Source organism: Sprattus sprattus, assembly GCF_963457725.1.
Source record: "Sprattus sprattus genome assembly, chromosome: 1".
NCBI lineage: Eukaryota > Metazoa > Chordata > Actinopteri > Clupeiformes > Clupeidae > Sprattus > Sprattus sprattus.
Genome location: NC_137920.1, coordinates 40,034,990 through 40,051,864, shown reverse-complemented (window position 1 = coordinate 40,051,864; position 16,875 = coordinate 40,034,990). Strand labels below are relative to the sequence as shown.

The 16,875-nt window shown below is 42.5% G+C and overlaps 1 protein-coding gene across 2 annotated transcripts; it reads left to right on the top strand.

The window, feature by feature from the left end:
- The first annotated feature begins 4,853 nt into the window (after positions 1-4,853).
- Positions 4,854-16,581, top strand: slc25a38b (solute carrier family 25 member 38b). Of its 2 annotated transcripts, XM_080836886.1 has the most exons (8): positions 4,854-4,922; positions 5,911-5,994; positions 6,933-7,057; positions 7,885-7,969; positions 10,841-11,020; positions 11,485-11,653; positions 12,621-12,787; positions 14,530-16,581. In XM_080836886.1, exons 2-8 carry the CDS (start codon positions 5,944-5,946, stop codon positions 14,650-14,652), a joined length of 900 nt encoding a protein of 299 aa, XP_080693012.1. In that variant the 5' UTR covers positions 4,854-4,922; positions 5,911-5,943; the 3' UTR covers positions 14,653-16,581. The 2 variants fall into 2 exon arrangements, with proteins under 2 accessions (XP_080693012.1, XP_080693011.1); XM_080836885.1 differs by lacking the exon at positions 5,911-5,994 and having other exon boundaries at positions 4,864-4,922.
- The last annotated feature ends 294 nt before the right edge of the window (positions 16,582-16,875 follow it).

The window sequence follows — 16,875 nt, the reverse complement described above, 5'->3', positions numbered from 1 at the left end:
TTACATGTTATTATTTTTTTGTACTTTACATAGATACCTAAATGACCACTTTTGCTCAGTCATTCTACCTCTTGTTCTTAGAGGATGATTGTTGCTCTACACGATTTGCTGGTAAAAATAGTTTTCTAAATAAAAAAAAGTGTTGTTTACCAAGTCTCACCAAAATCAACAGTTGACAAAGAAATGGGTCACATTGTTAATGCTGTTCAAAGTGGTAACTGCCATCTCATGGTAACTGCCATGTCATGTATGCCTTTAAAAAGTTACTCCCCAGTTTTTGAAGGGGCTCAGGATTTTCCACATCTGTTAAAGATATTTAGGTAATGGGATATAACCACATTTAGTTAGTGCTGATGTGTGTCGTGTACGCACACTAGCAGTCAGGCTTGGTGGTGAGTGTTTTAGGCCAATGTATTACTGTTGTATTGAATGTACGTCTGCCTGCAGCAATACTATTGAAACACTTTTATATGAAAATGTATACTCTGCCCTTAATCTCTTCAGTATTAAGTAACTCTTCATCTTTAACCTCTATGGTTTGGTCCCTTTTGGCAGTGTTAGTTTTCATATACTGTAGATCTGTTAAACTGGGGGTTAAGTATAAATTTATGCTTGCAATAATTTTAGAAATGAAAAGGTTTATATTTGGTTTGCTTACTGTGACCTATGCATTTTTATCTATCATTGGTCCATTTAAATAATGTATATTTGCATTTCAATAAAGTGAATGGTATAACTCCTTGCATACATTACATCTTTTATAGCACTATTATGGTCTTTTTTTATTTTTATTTTTTTTATTTGGCCTATGTAGAGGTTTCGTCCCCCAACTACAATGTAGGCAACAGCCCCACAACGGTCATTCACGCAAAATAAACTCCTCAAAAAAAGTTCGGAAACTTTTCTTCAGTCGATTATCCCTCCCCTTTAATAATACCAATTGGTATTGTATTGTATTGTATATCGATTGGTCACCTTTACAAGGAGGTACAACTTGTAAGGATCGTGATTTCGTGGAATGAGCAACACTGCTAACCGTGTGGGTAGCGGCCCACATTTTTTTGCCAAAATCCCCTGCAATATTCTTCTGTTGGTATTCACTCGTGTTTTGTGTTGTTTGGTGGATTGGATGATTCTCCCACAGTATTAAGGAAAAAACAACACATATTGACCATTTTTACACTTTATTCATTTTACACTGTCAGGGACTGAAGGAATTATTTAAGAAGTAATGTAAGATAATTAATTTCAGGGGTTATAGTCCAGGCAAAATAGCCCATTTTGGAGCCAAAAATGGAATTAATTGTAATAGAATTTTTTTGAGCATAGATCATTTCTATGAGGTGTCCAGAACAACATACTAAAAGTCCTAAGAAATCCAAGTTGAGGAAATATGTTTAATTCTCATCAATCTGAGATGTGTGCTAATAATGCATGGCAAAAATACACCTCAAAAAAATATTTTTTTTCTCCTATCAAAATAAAACTTTACACAATGAAAGTACCCATGAACATTTAAATTTTTTGTATTACAAGTTTCTTTGAAAATGAATTTGAATATGCAAATGAGCTATACACTAATCGAATATGCCCAAAATACACCCAATGGGCTTCATTTTTTCCTTTACTCCTACCACAGTAAAACTTTACATAGTAAAAGTATACATAAAAAGTAACTTTTTTTGTATTACAAGTTTCTTTTGAAATTAATTTGAATATGCACATGAGCGTCACACTTATTGAATATGTCCTGATTGCATAGTCAGAAACACCATACCCCTGGCAGGTACTACCAAGCCAGGCAGTTTTCAGGTTAGAGGCCAGTCTAAAAGCAACATTGCCATCTCCCATTGGCAGTAGGATGATAGGATGAAGATTTGGCCGATGTATTTGTCATACATATGAATGGTGTTTCTGCCTATGGACATATTCAATAAGTGTGGAGCTCATGTGCATATTCAAATTAATTTCAAAAGAAACTTGTAATACAAAAAATGTTACTTTTCATGGGTACTTTCATTGTGTAAAGTTTCATTTTGATAGGAGTAAAGGAAAATAAATACATTTTGAGGCATATTTTTACCATGCATTATTAGCACACATCTCAGATTGATGAGAATTAAACATATTTCCTCAACTTGGATTTCTTAGGACTTTTAGTATGTTGTTCTGGACACCTCATAGAAATGATCTATGCTCAAAAAAATTCTATTACAATTAGTCTGTCGTAAAACGCTATTTTGCCTGGACTATTAAGTCACACACACACACAATACGATGTCAAGGAGGGGTTTTACCTAGAAAATGGGTGTGGGGTCAGATGAGGAGGTCATGTTTTAATTGGCTGGCTAGGTCAGCCAACGAAGTAAAGATGGGTGGTGCTTACTGTAGGTTTAAATAGCTTGGCGCGAATGTGTACGGGCAGATGTAATTTCCGGCATGGATCTCTTTACTGCAACTTAAACTTACAGTAAATCTGTTTTGAACAACCAGTCCTTTGTCTGACTTCTGATTGTGAATTAGTTTATAATACTTAATAATGGCCGCAACAGGACCTCAGTAGCATGTGGAAGATCCATACGCAGCCACAACAGCTTGGCACCTCCTGTGGGATGGCATCCCATTCCTGAACCAGAATTTGTAGCAAGTCAGCCAACATGGTTGTTGCGTTGGTCACTCTGGCACGTACTGCACGCCCAAGCAGATCCCACAAGTATTCAATTTGGTTTAGGTCTTGACTCACGGCAGGCCTTTCCATCCTCTCCACTCCCAAGTTCTTGAGGTACTCTGTGATGATCCTGCCTCTTTGGGGGCGAGCGTTGTCATCCTGGAGGATGGAGTTAGGTCCCAGATTCTGGAGATATGGGGTCGCCATTGGCTCCAGAATCTCATTCCGATATCTCACTAAATTCCAACAGAAGAATATTGCAGGGGATTTTGGCAAACATTTTTTGGATGCTACCCACACGGTTAGCTGTGTTGCTCATTCAAGAATGCACGATCCACATGCTACTGAGGTCCCTAACAGTTTTAAATGAATAAAGTGTAAAAATTGTCAATATGTTTTTTTTTCTCTTAATACTGTGGGAGAATCATCAAATCCACCAAGCAACTCAAAACAAGAGTGAATACCAACAGAAGAATATTGCAGTCGGGTTTTGGCACATTTTTTTGGGCCACTACCCACACGGTTAGCTGTGTTGCTCATTCCACGATTGCACGATCCTTACAAGTTGTACCTCGTTGTAAAGGTGACTAATCAGGCTTTCCAACGATATACAAAACAATACCAATTGGTATTATTAAAGGGGAGGGATAATCGACTGAAGAAATGTTTCCAAACTTTGTTTGAGGAGTTTTAGATAGCCTAGAATGGCAGTAATAAAAGTTCACATTTGCCAAGTTCACATTCCCCTTGTTAGATCATGTGCTTACGCAATTGTAAGACTTTACCAGCAGAGGTCTCTGTTTTCGAAAATTCTAGCCTTTGGGTGACATTCTGGTATCAACTACTACAGGGTATCTACACTGCACCTCTGCAGGAGTGATCAAGCTGAAACCGGTTTGCAAGAAGAGGGGGCAAGGAAAGAAAGAGGAGTGGCATCCATGTACAACGTCATCGCTGCGGAATTGACGAAACACTACTTTGAGACCGAATTCCCCGCTGTCTGTGAGCTTGTGTAACTTATGTATCAGCTGGTTTAGGTCTTTGACGGTGACCTATAGGCATTGTTAAAACCAACACTAAAAACGCCTCTAGTTACTACAGTATTTATCACCAGCTGTTGGTTGGGGTCTTTGGGTTGTCAACGACTTTTCGCTAGAAATAAGCTTATGGTGTAATAAGCCCGCTAGTACGTTAGCATATCTGACGTTATGCGCTGATAGTGATGCTGCTAACGAATACGTCTTTCGAGTCGAGCTCAAAACTTTTTCGTGAACTTTTAGTAGCAAATTATTAAGCAAGGCTGCTACACGTTTTGCCTTAACAAAACGTTATCCGTTGTCACCACTCGGCGTTGTCTGGTTCATGACAACGCGACGTCAGACCTTGACCGGCAACGTTGCCTAGGTCTTGCTAATCAGATAACGTACCAGCCACTCGTCTCGATAAGTTAAACGATCACTTATAGCCTGCGACATACCCAATGGTACAGGTTAGCCTGCTGTCAGACTAGCATAGCACCAGCGCCATGTAGAGAGGTTCTGGCTCACTACATTTCCCGCAACGGCTCTGACACCGGCACGCTAACTTTAACTGGCTAAGCTAGCCGGCAGGTTACCACTTTGCTACCAACATGATGCGTGACACAAAGTTGGTCTGTGATTGATGACAGAAAGAGGTAAGTTAGCTACCTACTACGTTAATGTTACTGCATGCGTTACCCAACACGTCTCAATAGCTTGGAAGAGTTGACACTTCACTGACTTGCCATTTGTGGTTGGACAATTTAGATTGAAAACGCTAGGTAGCTAGCAGAATGTGTGGATGACTTTGGTCATGTAGATTGCTGCAGAGTACAAGTGATGTCTTGATTCAGTTGAAGAGCTTGCTCTATTCTGGGGTAAATGGACGTTTGTCACTGCTAATGACTAGTTAAGTATTAGCTGATATCAGATACCTTTAGAATATGGATTTGTCGCATTTTCAGATCATGCTGTATGCAACTACGATTGAAAACCAAAGTTGTTCGTAACTAAACAGACAGAACATTTGTTAATTCGTAGAACACATTTTGAAGGTCAGGGATAGTGCATGGTCAAAGTTTTTGCAATGTTTTCATTATAATTTGATGCATCGGTTATATGTTATTCGTGCAGTAAGGTGTCGAGTTTAGTCCTCATCAGTCAGCAAGACGGCGAGGGAGAGAGAGGAGCCGGAAGCAGCTGCATCACCCCCTTCCAGAATGGAGCTGGCTTTGGTGAGTTCACGTTGCTGTAATGTCTGTTGCAGAGTACATCAAAGAATTCAAAAAATCGTACGTGCTCTCGCTATAGCCTCAGTGGGTATTTATGCTGATGTTAACTATGCAAGAACAGCACATCTTTCGAGAACTTCAAGTGATGTAGCTAAACGCTTTTGGAGCTTTGCAGCTGGACTTGTGGGGGTACTTTGCTCCTTTACTGTATTGATGTGGATACATCCTTAATCCAGAATGAGTTCATGTTCACAGTAAAGGGCTAACACGGCTTTAGACTACCTTAAATCCCCAGAGACAAAGCAAAAGAGGGTGGGATTTAGAGCAAGCCCCATATTATTTTCAGTGTTTTATTGTTCACTTCTGGTTAAAGGCTTGGGGCGATAGGCTGTTGCCATGGATTTCCATTTAAAAGGTGGGACTGAGAGAATGAGTAAATTGGAGCAGCTGAAGAGGGAACAGGTTGTGGGTACCAAGCTAGGAGAAGCAGCCCCCATTGGGTAAATGGCAAGGGCTCAGTAGGAGCTTCACTGACAGCCTGATAGCCGGGGCTGGAGGACAATACCTAACCTACTTTTACACTGGAGGAGGTGGTTTTAGATTTGCAAGTCATTATCATTTTTTTTGCATTTCACACAGACTCAGATTCAAAATACTGACCCATATGCAGTCCTGATTTGTCACATTAAAAAAAAACACACACACACACACACACACACACACACACACACACGTGCAAACATAAACACATACAGCAACTGCATGACTCATCTCATGAAAAAAAGCCCCTATCTGGCAGAGAGCAAATCAGTGTGAGTCGAAGCGAGCCCGAGCCTGAGAGAAAAGCGGTGAGGCTCGTGGATTAAGCTGCTGCTGTGGCAAAGAAAGAGCGCGAGAGGGAGGGAGGGAGGGAGGGGGAAGAGATAGGCATTGTGTGGTGACAGGGAAGGGGGGAGAGATGGAGGCTCACGCTGTAATATGCTGTCTGTAGCAGCAGAGAGGGACAGAGGTGTAACAGGGAGAAATGCAGGAGAAACAGGACTCTCCGGCCAAAGCCAGCGGCACCCTGGGAAAGGTAGGCCAGCTAGCCAGTGGCAAGCCAACAAACTCACCGTTGTCACCCGTGAATGGCATGCATGTTCTGTGTATGGCGCACGCTTGATGCACCTACGCACCGATGTGTGTTTGGGTGCTTGATGCACCTACGCACCCATGTGGGTTTGGGTGCACGTGTCGTCCGTGGACATTCAGTCCCTATCCAGATGTATTTCCATTGGATGTCCTTGGTGGGTTTTGTGTCTTTTGATATCTGTGTTTATCCGTGTGACAGTATGGCATGTGTCTCCATGAAGCATATAAGTAATAATTAGAAAGGATAAGTATGATACGCTTTGACCTCTTTGCATTGTGTGTCTGCCCTGTCTGTATTTATCTCCATCATATTATGTGTGTGTGTGTGTGAATGTGTGAGATCGTGTGCGATTTCTCTGTCTGTATTTATCGCCATCATATTATGAGTTTGTGTGTGTGAATGTGTGAATGTGTGGGATTGTGTGCGTTTTCTGGAGGTTGCCGCTGATTTTCAACATTTTTCCATCTGTAATTATGCAAATTGCCCCCACTTATCGTGTCGTGTTAGAGGCACAGTTGTGTGAAATTCTGTTCCCTGCACGTTCCAGATTTCATCACGATATTCTTGATGCTTCACATGTATGTAAATTTGTATCAACAGATTGACACCAATATTATTTGTGTGTCTGTTTGTGTAAAGATTATATTGGGATGTGTGGTTTCTGTAGTGGCGGCTGTACATTATCAGTGTCCTCCACACCTCGGCCTCTCTGTCTCCTCTCTGCCCCCTCTCCATCTCATGTCTCGTCTCACGTCTCCTCTCTTCCCATCTCTCTCTCTCTCTGTCTCACGTCTCCTCTCCTCTCCTCCCATCTCTGTGGCCCCCTCTCCGCCTCATGTTTCGTCTCACGTCTCCTCTCTTCCAATCTCTGTGGCCCCCAGGCTCATCCGGCTCTGAAAGCCTTCATGTGTGGCTCCCTGAGCGGCACCTGCTCCACGCTGCTCTTCCAGCCGCTGGACCTGATCAAGACCCGTCTGCAGACGCTCCAAAACAACAGTCTGCCAGGGTGAGGCGCGATTCTCTCCTCTGCCCCTCTCTCCTCTCTCCTCACTCCTTTCTACCCTCCTTCTCTCCTCATCCTTTCTCTCCTCTCTCCTTTCTCTCCTTCACTCCCCACTTCTTTTCTACCCTCCTTCTCTCCTTCCCTTTCCTTTTCCTCTCTTCATTGTGCTTGTCCCCCCCCCACGGTCCTGCTCTCCCCTTCTACGTTCTGTCCCCTCCTCTCTCCTCTCATCTTTGGTCCAGCTCTGGACCTGAGCCGCTTGACCTACATTTCCATTTCATGTCCTCTAGGGCTAATGGAGAGTGACTGTTTGTTTGCTGTGAGCGTGTTGCACTAGGCACACTCATAGAAATGACTACAGTATTTTATCACTAGGTGCATGTGTGTGTGTGTGTGTGTGTGTGAGGGAACCTTTGCGGCTTTGCAGTCGGTGAAGAGGCGGTGACCCTTCATCTGCAGTCTGTAAAAAGCCTTTGGAGAGCGTGCTGTTTTAAACGGCATGTGGGCTGCCTCTAGTGCCACACTGGTAGTCAAGGCTGTTATTTTAATTCTCCCAGCCGTACTCCTTTTGTCTGTGTGCATGGTGTGGTGGTTTAAACGTAGATGTCTCTTGTCATGTGTGCTTTTCTCTCTCTCTCTGTCTGTTTGTCTGTCTGTTTGTCTGTCTGTATGTCTGTCTGTCTGTCTGTCTGTCTGTTTGTGTTTTGAGGTACTGTGTGTGTGTGTGTGTGTGTGTGTGTGTGTGTGTGTGTGTGTGTGTGTGTGTTTGTGTGTCTGTCAATGTGTGAGGCTGTAAGCTGTGTGTAATTATTCCGACCGTCTCTCCACAGGGCTCCCAGGGTGGGCATGATGACAGTATTCCTCAATGTCATCCGGACGGAGCGGCTGCTGGGGCTGTGGAAGGGAGTATCTCCGGTGAGGATCACATGCGCCCATTTGCTTTCAAACTACCATGTAGCCACTCGTTCATATATTCAATTGTAAATTATTTGATCAAATCTCTATTGGATTGCATATAAATGGGACTACCATGCCACCCTTTTCTGTAAAATGCTCTGGCTCCATCATACAACCAATGTAACCATATGAAGTAAGATCTATAAGCTAAGAGGAGTTAGCTCTAAGCTACATATTAAATCAGTTTACAAAGGCCAGAATACTCATGCAGATAAATTCACAACAGTCTTATTGTAACATATTTGGTCCTGGCCGGGTCATCAAGCTTGAAAGCATGAGACAGTTGTACATTAACATAAAGTGAGTGACAGGGTTTTTGATGTGTGGTGGCCAACGCATACACACTACCTCTGTCAGGCATTAGTGAGACGGCGTGTCGTGTCTTTCAACATTAGTGAGACGGCCTTTCACCTCGGTGCCTGTGTTAACACATTAGACCTGCACTCAGTACACATGAACAGTGTCATAGAAACAGCAGTGCAACTACAGTCAGTGTGGTACGCACATAATTTGACAAGAGATACAGGTAAATTGCTGTTTTGAAGGAATCTTACACTCACTACTCTAAGAATCAATTTAATAATGAAATTCAGCTAAAGATATAATCAGTGGCGTCGTAGGGGGAGGATAAAGGGGACTGAGTTACCAGGGCCCCATGTGGGGGAGGGCCCTTGAGGAGTGTGGAATTTTATTTTTCCTTTAAATATTTATATCATTTAAAGGTCCAAATTTTCTTGCTAACTAATATAATTTTAATCTTTTGGGTAAATAAATTGGTTGAATGATGGATTGAATTGTGTGTCCTAGTCTACATATAATGTCTGGAGACCCTCACCCCCCCGGCTCACGCACAAAATGGTTTAGTCCGCCTTCAGTGGGCTTTTTACCTATAGGCGCATTTGACGAATGTTAACGTTCATTCGGCTGAGGCAACGGTGCGCATTGAAGATGTCCAAGAACGTGATATCCGGGTTTCAGAAAAGAAAAGAAAGGCAGGCAAGAGAGAGAAAAAGAGACGAGGGAAAGCGACTACTAACAGACTTCTTTCCTAAGAAAGGTGAGCCTGAATGTGAAAGCAAACACCCTATTAAATGAACTCATGATGTGGTAATAAAACGAATCAATACCACCGCGATTGTCATTGCTAAAAACGGCATAACACAAAATTAGAAATAACATGCCCTATCTGTAATCTGAGGTAAACTCTAAATACATGTTTGTTTGCATAGCCTACCACAGTTGCAGAGTGTGTTGCACGCACATCCAATCCAGGTGCAGGGTAAAAAGAGATCCGTAAAAATGAAAGAATACCCACACTGTTGCTGCTGACACCTGACGAACACCTGACGAAGACCAACAATGGTCGAAACGTTGTGCCAATAAAATACACGGGAGCTGCAGCAACAGTGTGCGGGTATTCTTTCATTTTTATGCATAGCCTACCACACCATTGCAATAGTAGGTCTAAACTAATTAGAACATTTGGCTAAATTAATATTTGTTAGGCCATAACATAATTAGGCTAATAGCCTTTAAGTAGGGCTAGTCTAGGCTCAATAAGTTCATAAGGTTAGGCTGTCAAATTAGTTGGCTAGCAAAGTTAACTTGTGAAACATGGCACTCATTTTCAGAAGCAGCTAGTGATGCAGACCCCTCATCCTCTGACACTGTGGTCTTGAGGCAAGGTGAGCAGTTTAAAATGAAAGTACATAATTGTAGCTATTTATACTGTAGGCTTAATGTGTTTAGCAAATAGCAACACAGGCTGTTCCATCCAAAGGTGACTTTTTTTTGTTGCAATCAGGGTGTGAAGGGGATTTTAAGCAATATAGTAAAAAGTGTTCCAGGAAAACATCCCATACTCTACCTTTAAACATGTTCAGTCACACAAATTAGGCTACATTGGAATTGCCTGTTACAGTAATATCTATCAGATGCTTCATGCTTGTAGAGGGTTCTGTCCAGGAAGATGGAGAAAATGTGGTAGAGGATGACACAAGTGAAGGAAGTGATAGCAGAGAAGATTCTGAGAAAAGTGAAAGGGATGAAGAGAGGTCAGAGCAGCGCCAGGGAGTGTATGCCAGAAGATCCAGCACTATGGACAGAGAAATTAACTAATGAAGAGAGAGACACAATTGTTCACAGACTGGCAAGCAACATAAAAACAAATAAAATTACAGCAAAAGACAAGGAAGGGAAGCCATTTCCTAACTACCTTCAATTTGCAAAGTTTCACCGTCAGGGGGGAGGAGGCGTGGCACTCTTTTTTTTTGGGGGGGGGGGGGGCTATGAACCTACTGTGCTACGCCCCTGGATATAATTGTATATATAGATCATCAAATGAAAAGTATAAACGTGCCAAGCTGTTTCTCACTCCAGTTGCCGGACATTGGATTACAAACAGATACTAATCATGTAGATGCTAATTAGGTAATAATCTGTTAAACTGAATACGTTTCAATAAACATTTCAGTGATTAATTGGTTGTCCTTTTTGTGTTCATTTGCCTTCTCCATAAATCAGTGCGCTCGATTGATCATTTTAACGAATACTAAACAAATGGGAAACGTGCATTTCAAGCTCTTGTTGAGCTTGAACATTTACAGGAATGATTTAAGTAGGCTATGCAGTTTTGGGTTTGCTGCCATCGTAATCTAAATAAAGTAACTAGTCATGTTTCCTTTCCGTTGGCGTTGTAAATTAAACTCAGATGTTCAAACCTTTGCAGTTTTAACGATGTTTGATGAGCATCATGTTTTTGTAACAATATCAATAATTGTTTTGCATTGTTTCCTCCCTCTCTTTCTCTCCCTCTCTCTCTCTCTCCAGTCGTTCGTGCGGTGCATCCCTGGCGTGGGCATTTACTTCAGCACCTTCTACTCGCTGAAGCAGCACTTCTTCCAGGACGGGGCACCAAACGCAGGCCAGGCCGTGCTGTTGGGGGGAGGCGCTCGCTGTGTGGCAGGGGTCGCCATGCTGCCCGTCACGGTCATCAAGACTCGCTTCGAGGTGTGTGTCCACGCAGTCAGACTCAGAACACTCAGTAGAATAGGCAAGATTATCTTGTGGAAATAAATAAGGTTTATTGAGAGATTTGTGTAATGAGAGTCTCTACTTCTTTATATTAGGGCTGGGTCATGGGTCATTGAAAGTTGACAGTTACCTTGCTTAACATTGGGGTGAATGTGAACTAAAGGTAACAAAGACGTTTTTTGAACACCAAAACCACCTATCCAATCAGGATCTCTGAAATGTGGAAAGGACATAACAAGAGGACTGTGTAGCACATAGCCCTCCATGCATGACCCTCCTATTGATCATAGTTTAAAGGGTTGTTGTATAACAACACATAATGCAGGTTAGGGCTTAAGTGGTGGTCTGTGTTTGTGCTTGTTCCAGAGTGGCCGCTATAACTACGTGAGTGTGTTTGGGGCTTATGCTTACGTGGTGGTCTGTGTTTGTGCTTGTTCCAGAGTGGACGCTATAACTACGTGAGTGTGTTTGGGGCCCTGCGCAACGTGTGTGAGACGGAGGGGCCCCGGGCCCTATTCTCTGGCCTGACCGCCACCCTCCTCAGAGATGCCCCTTTCTCTGGCATCTACGTCATGTTCTACAGCCAGGCCAAGAGGTCTCTTCCACAGGGTACGTCTGTGTGTGTCTGTGTCTGTGTCTGTGGGCATCTGTGTGTGTGTCTGTGTGTGTCTGTGTCTGTGTCAGTGGGCATCTGTGTCTGATGACAATTCAAGTTTGACCTGGTTCATGTAAAGCTCACAGAATTCTGGTTTTAGATGGAAAGTTGCTTTCAAACTGTTTGTTTGATGATACTATTTATTTTGATTGTGTCGGTGTGAAGGATCGATAAACACACTTCTTGTTTCTAGTTGATCAGGCTAATCACTATGTAGTTTTTTAGTTTGAGTCAGAAGTTCCATGAAAATGATGCTGCTCATCAATATATCTCTGATGTATCAGTTAGGAAGCTACTTAGTTAAATGGATGCCAACTGTAATGTTGTTGGCGTTTTGTAAGGCAAATCTGTTTGCTTTTAGCTACTTAGCTTAGATAAAAACTCTGTAATGCGTCCGTCCAATGCCTTTTTCTCATTGTGAGGACTGCCCATTAGGCCTAGTCCTAAAAATAAACCGCGACGGCAAATGATGATGAGCGAAACACTTTTGGTGAACTGATCTTTTAAGGGTGATTTGTGGCGCAGTATGGGAGTGTTGCCACAGCAGGCCTGCTAAGAGGCTTAAATGTTGCGTAAGCCCAATATTAGCACCATCAATGGAGGCAGGACCATTACCAACACTGCATCCTGGAGGTGGCCACGCCGTCACGGCTAACCAAACACTCCCTGATCTGCCCCTCGCATTCCCCATACGCACAAACAAGTTACATAAAAAGGGTCTCTGCTCCACAGAGTAGGTGACTTCAGGACATCTCAGTGGCCTTCGATGACCCATGTCTCTCCATCGCATTCTGTCCCCCCTGTCGTTGCACTCCACTCTTGTCTTTCTCTTTCTCCGCTGTCACTCTCTCTTCTGTCTCTCCTACTGGCTCACGCTGTCTCACTGATTCACTCTGTGTCTCTCCCGTTTGTCTCACGCAGAAGTGTCTTCATCCCCGTATGCTCCACTGGTGAATTTCGGCTGTGGCATGGTGGCGGGGGTGTTGGCCTCTCTGGCTACGCAGCCGGCTGATGTAGTGAAGACACATGTGCAAGTCAGCCCAGACCTCTACCCCCGCACCGCTGACGCCGCGCGCTTCATTTACACGGTAAAAGCATGAGCACGTGACTTTACACGGATTTATATGCCTTTATTAAGAGACATATAGGTTCATACAAAATACTTAAAGTAACAGTCACACAAGTTGCTGTTTTCACTTTTGAGTCAAAATGTGTATGTGGTGTTACAGTTTTTCACTGTTGCTAAAACCCGTTTTTCAAAACAGTAACGTCTTTCTCAAAACTGCACACAGAAAATTGAAAACCTCACACACAAAATGCTAAACCTGACACTCCCTTTGCAAGATGACTCTTTGCTATCAAATCTCTTAACTGTTCACAAAATGGAACTCGTGTTTTCATTTGGTACACACAGCCATATTTTCAAAACACACACACATACATTCATTTAGTACACACAACTAAGCATTAGCTGCACACTACCAAGCATTTACAGCACACAGAAGTGCAAAATTGAAAACACAATCATCGAAACACACCATATGAATGACAATGACTCATTGAGCCCTTTCTTCTTTTGTAAAATGTATCAGTGTAGGCCTACATTTTTCATAGTCAAACATAAAACAGCAATACCGTTGTTCTCACAAACCATATTTACAATTTTAGTCTCCTGTTCCACCAGATTGTATTGACATAAAATTGTATACAAAATGCTTATAGTTTTTCTCAATTGCTTACACACATTTTTTGAAAGCATGCCTCGTTCTCAAAACTCTAAACACAAATTCCAAAGCAACTAACTGAAAAGGCAAAACCCTTTATATCTCCTGGAAAATGCTACTTTGCTTTCAAAAAATATTGAAAGTGTGTTTTCTTCCTCCACAGTGTGGTTCTCTTTCAGTCCTGCAAAATACAAATACTGTGAGCACACTACGTATATTATATTGATATGCAGTATTACAGTACACAAGGCAAACAGATTTCGTACTTGTTCTCCATCCTGAAGGTTCTAATGAAAAACCATGAAAACATGGTCTACCACAGCGGCCCAAATCTCATTAGAGATGACCATTCTCCTTCTTCTTTCTCCTGATCCTCCTCCTTCTTCACCTTGTCCTCATTCTGTTCCTCCTCCTTGTCCTCCTCTTCCTTCTCTCTGTCCTCCTACTCTTCAACCTCCTACTCCTCCTCCTTCTTGTCCTCCTCTTCTTCCTCCTTTCACTCTTACCCTTCTCTGGTTGTGGATCTTTTCAAAGTTTTCAATAGTTTATCGAACAAAACAGAGGCTCAAGACACTTTAATGGTGCAGTCCTCACTGCAAATTGGTCAAAAGACCTGAAAGTTTAGAGATTTGACTATTTGTGGTTTGCAGGTTGATGCTTTGAGATTTTACTTGAAAATTGTGTGCAACAACAGAACTTTGTGTACACTGTTTTGACAACAACGTGATGTGTAATTGACATCAGTGTGTTCACAAGGAAAATCGGACTCTTAAGTATTTCCCACTTGGGGCGAGCGATTGATACATGACGTGAAGGTTGTGCAGATTGTGCCGAATTTTCGCTTTATACTTTTTAACAATAGTGAAAAACTGTAATGTGATACAATACTGCAATGTCTAATTTTTGTTGACAAATAATATAATTCTAGTGTTTGATTGAATTCTGATGGCATTAAACAGCAAACTTACCCAAACACTCATTTTAGAAAAGAATGAAGAAATTACCACAAAAAGTTGAAAATTTTCCTGTGCAGCCGTGGTGATGATGGTAGATCCTAATGAACACTGGTTCCGTTTTCTCTCTCTCTCTCTCTCTCTCTCTCTTAGGAGCATGGCTTGAGAGGGTTCTTCCGGGGCGCAGTGCCGCGCTCCCTGAGGCGAACCCTGATGGCTGCCATGGCCTGGACCGTCTACGAGCAGCTCATGGCACGGATGGGGCTCAAGTCATGAGTGCATCTGAACTGGACTGGAACGCGTGGTGTGCACATGGAATTTTATACAGAACTTAATTATGTGAAGGAGAGGAGTGTGTTCATTTGGAAAGAGAGAGAGAATTTATACTTTGATGTGGAAGTGTAAAATATATATTTTCTCACTCCGGAAGGACAACTAAAATATGAGTTTGATGAGACTGAGTTGCTGGACTGTCTACAGAAAGTGTTTGTGTTGAAATCATTTTCTGTGTGTGTGTGCGTGCGTGCGTGCGTGCGTGCGTGCGTGCGTGCGTGCGTGCGTGCGTGCGTGCGTGCGTGCGTGCGTGCGTGCGTGCGATGTTCGTGTTGTGGAGAAGACTACAGCCACACCTAACCAGTGGTGACACTCCTCTGCCCCGATTTGATTTGACTCTGGCGATTCTGTCAGACAGTGACACTCCCAAGAGAATATGTTCAGTATCCAATCCTACCATGCCATTTTAAGACACCAAACCTTACCAACCTGTTGCTCCTAGATATGTGTCTCAGAATAGCACTTCTCTCTGTGAAGGATGGAAAGAGCCCTGTTAATTTAGTTAATTTATGTAGAAGAACACAGATGCTCGGACAATCAAGATTAAATGCAGATTATTGCTTTTCTCAACTGGGCATGCTGTTTCCCAGCAAGGCACATATTAGAATGGTGCAACTGGAATATCTTGCTATGCCCTTGGCTAATATTAGGTAGCATGAACTACAACATACTGAAGATGCTTAAGGAGTTATTCAGAGTTTTCAAAGGTTTAGTTTTTTGCTGTGTGAATGAAAGTGATGCCACAACCACTGTGGTGCCTTTTTTTTTAATTGTTTTGTTTCCTACAATCCTTTGTATTGCCCAGTTCCCATAATCCTTTGTATTGCCAATTTCTGCCTTTATGTAATTAATTGAGTCTTGGTGTACTTCCCTCCTTGCAACCACAAGGGAGTCTTTGCCTGTCTGACCCATTCCTTCTCAACATTGATGTAAACACGATCATTGACTCTTAGCACCAGAAACCGCTCTAAAGAAGTTGGATGTGGCTGGTGCTTTGTGATGTGAGTTATGGTGTGGGAGTTTCCTATCGTCACTGTGGTGGTCATCTTTATATACAGTTCAGTACACAACACTGGAGCATGGGAAGAGGGCATGTTTGACATGTCAGGTCAGCCTTGCCTTTATGAAAGCACTAAAAAGATGGCTGGTTTCATATTTCAAGTTTCACTAATCTGAAAGTCAGCCTTTTGGTGGGGGTTAGGATAACTACACATGCTTGGTCAGAAGGCAAGGCATTCCTAGCAGGATTGGAGTCCCCTCATGTGTAAAGCTCCTCTCCTGCCAACAATGAGAAATCTTTGCAGCGGTACAGAGTAGTAGATTGGCTATTGGCTTTTGAAATTAAGCGATTTTGCTCAACCTGATTGGATGGCAGTGTGCAGACTGCAGTGTGGTTCCTGTCCAGCATTAACATCTGACAGCAAAACCCAGACCAGCAGGAGGAGGAGCACAGCTAGATGGAGGAATCTATAGTCTAGTCTCATCCTCTTTCATCGCCATGTTCCTTGAGGTTGTTAATGGCCAATGGCTATGGTGATGGCCAAAACCCCTTACACGTATCGTGCAAATGTGCTTTACTGTTATTCTCAAGGTGGAGTAAATGTGTTCCTTTTCTCTGTGTTTGTGTACACAAATGTCGAGTATAGTGCTGGATGTGATCTGGTGTCTTGAGTCATACGTGTGCACTGCAGACTGAGGGTACACGTCTGTGCCATTCAGTGGAGTTTGCCTTGGCTTTTTGGAATCTGCATTCATCAGTATTTTTGTCCTCATGGTTGTTGTAGATATTGTCTGTCCGTGGGGGTGTTTTTCTTTTGGTAAAGTGTTCCCTTTGTTTTTTTTGTGATTAAATCTGTCACCCTTTTTGATGAACTGTGTGAGACTTGTCATTTTGGTTTTCCCTTTCTCTGCTTTAGGACTGAGCCAACATTTTGACATGCTCATATTTCTGCATTTTGTTGTTCAGCAGCTTGTGGTTAGTAGTTGTGGTAAAAGTTTCGAAATGCGTTGAAGATGAAAATCTGGCATGAGCAAACTTTGGGGTTGGTAAAAATAATTAAAGAAAAATTATTGTTATTTTCACAAATTTAATGTGGCTTTAGCACACTGTAAAAGCTTGCATTGTAATGCTGACCTTAACTAATCCTGATATGAGATTTCACACTG

What these genes read in the sequence shown, in the direction of transcription:
- slc25a38b (XM_080836886.1), top strand. Translation starts at nt 5,944, where the DNA reads ATGCAGGAGAAACAGGACTCTCCGGCCAAAGCCAGCGGCACCCTGGGA. An exon ending in CAAAACAACAGTCTGCCAGG is followed by an intron (nt 7,058 to 7,884) that starts GTGAGGCGCGAT and finishes GTCTCTCCACAG; the next exon opens with GGCTCCCAGGGTGGGCATGA. An exon ending in CCGCGCGCTTCATTTACACG is followed by an intron (nt 12,788 to 14,529) that starts GTAAAAGCATGA and finishes TCTCTCTCTTAG; the next exon opens with GAGCATGGCTTGAGAGGGTT.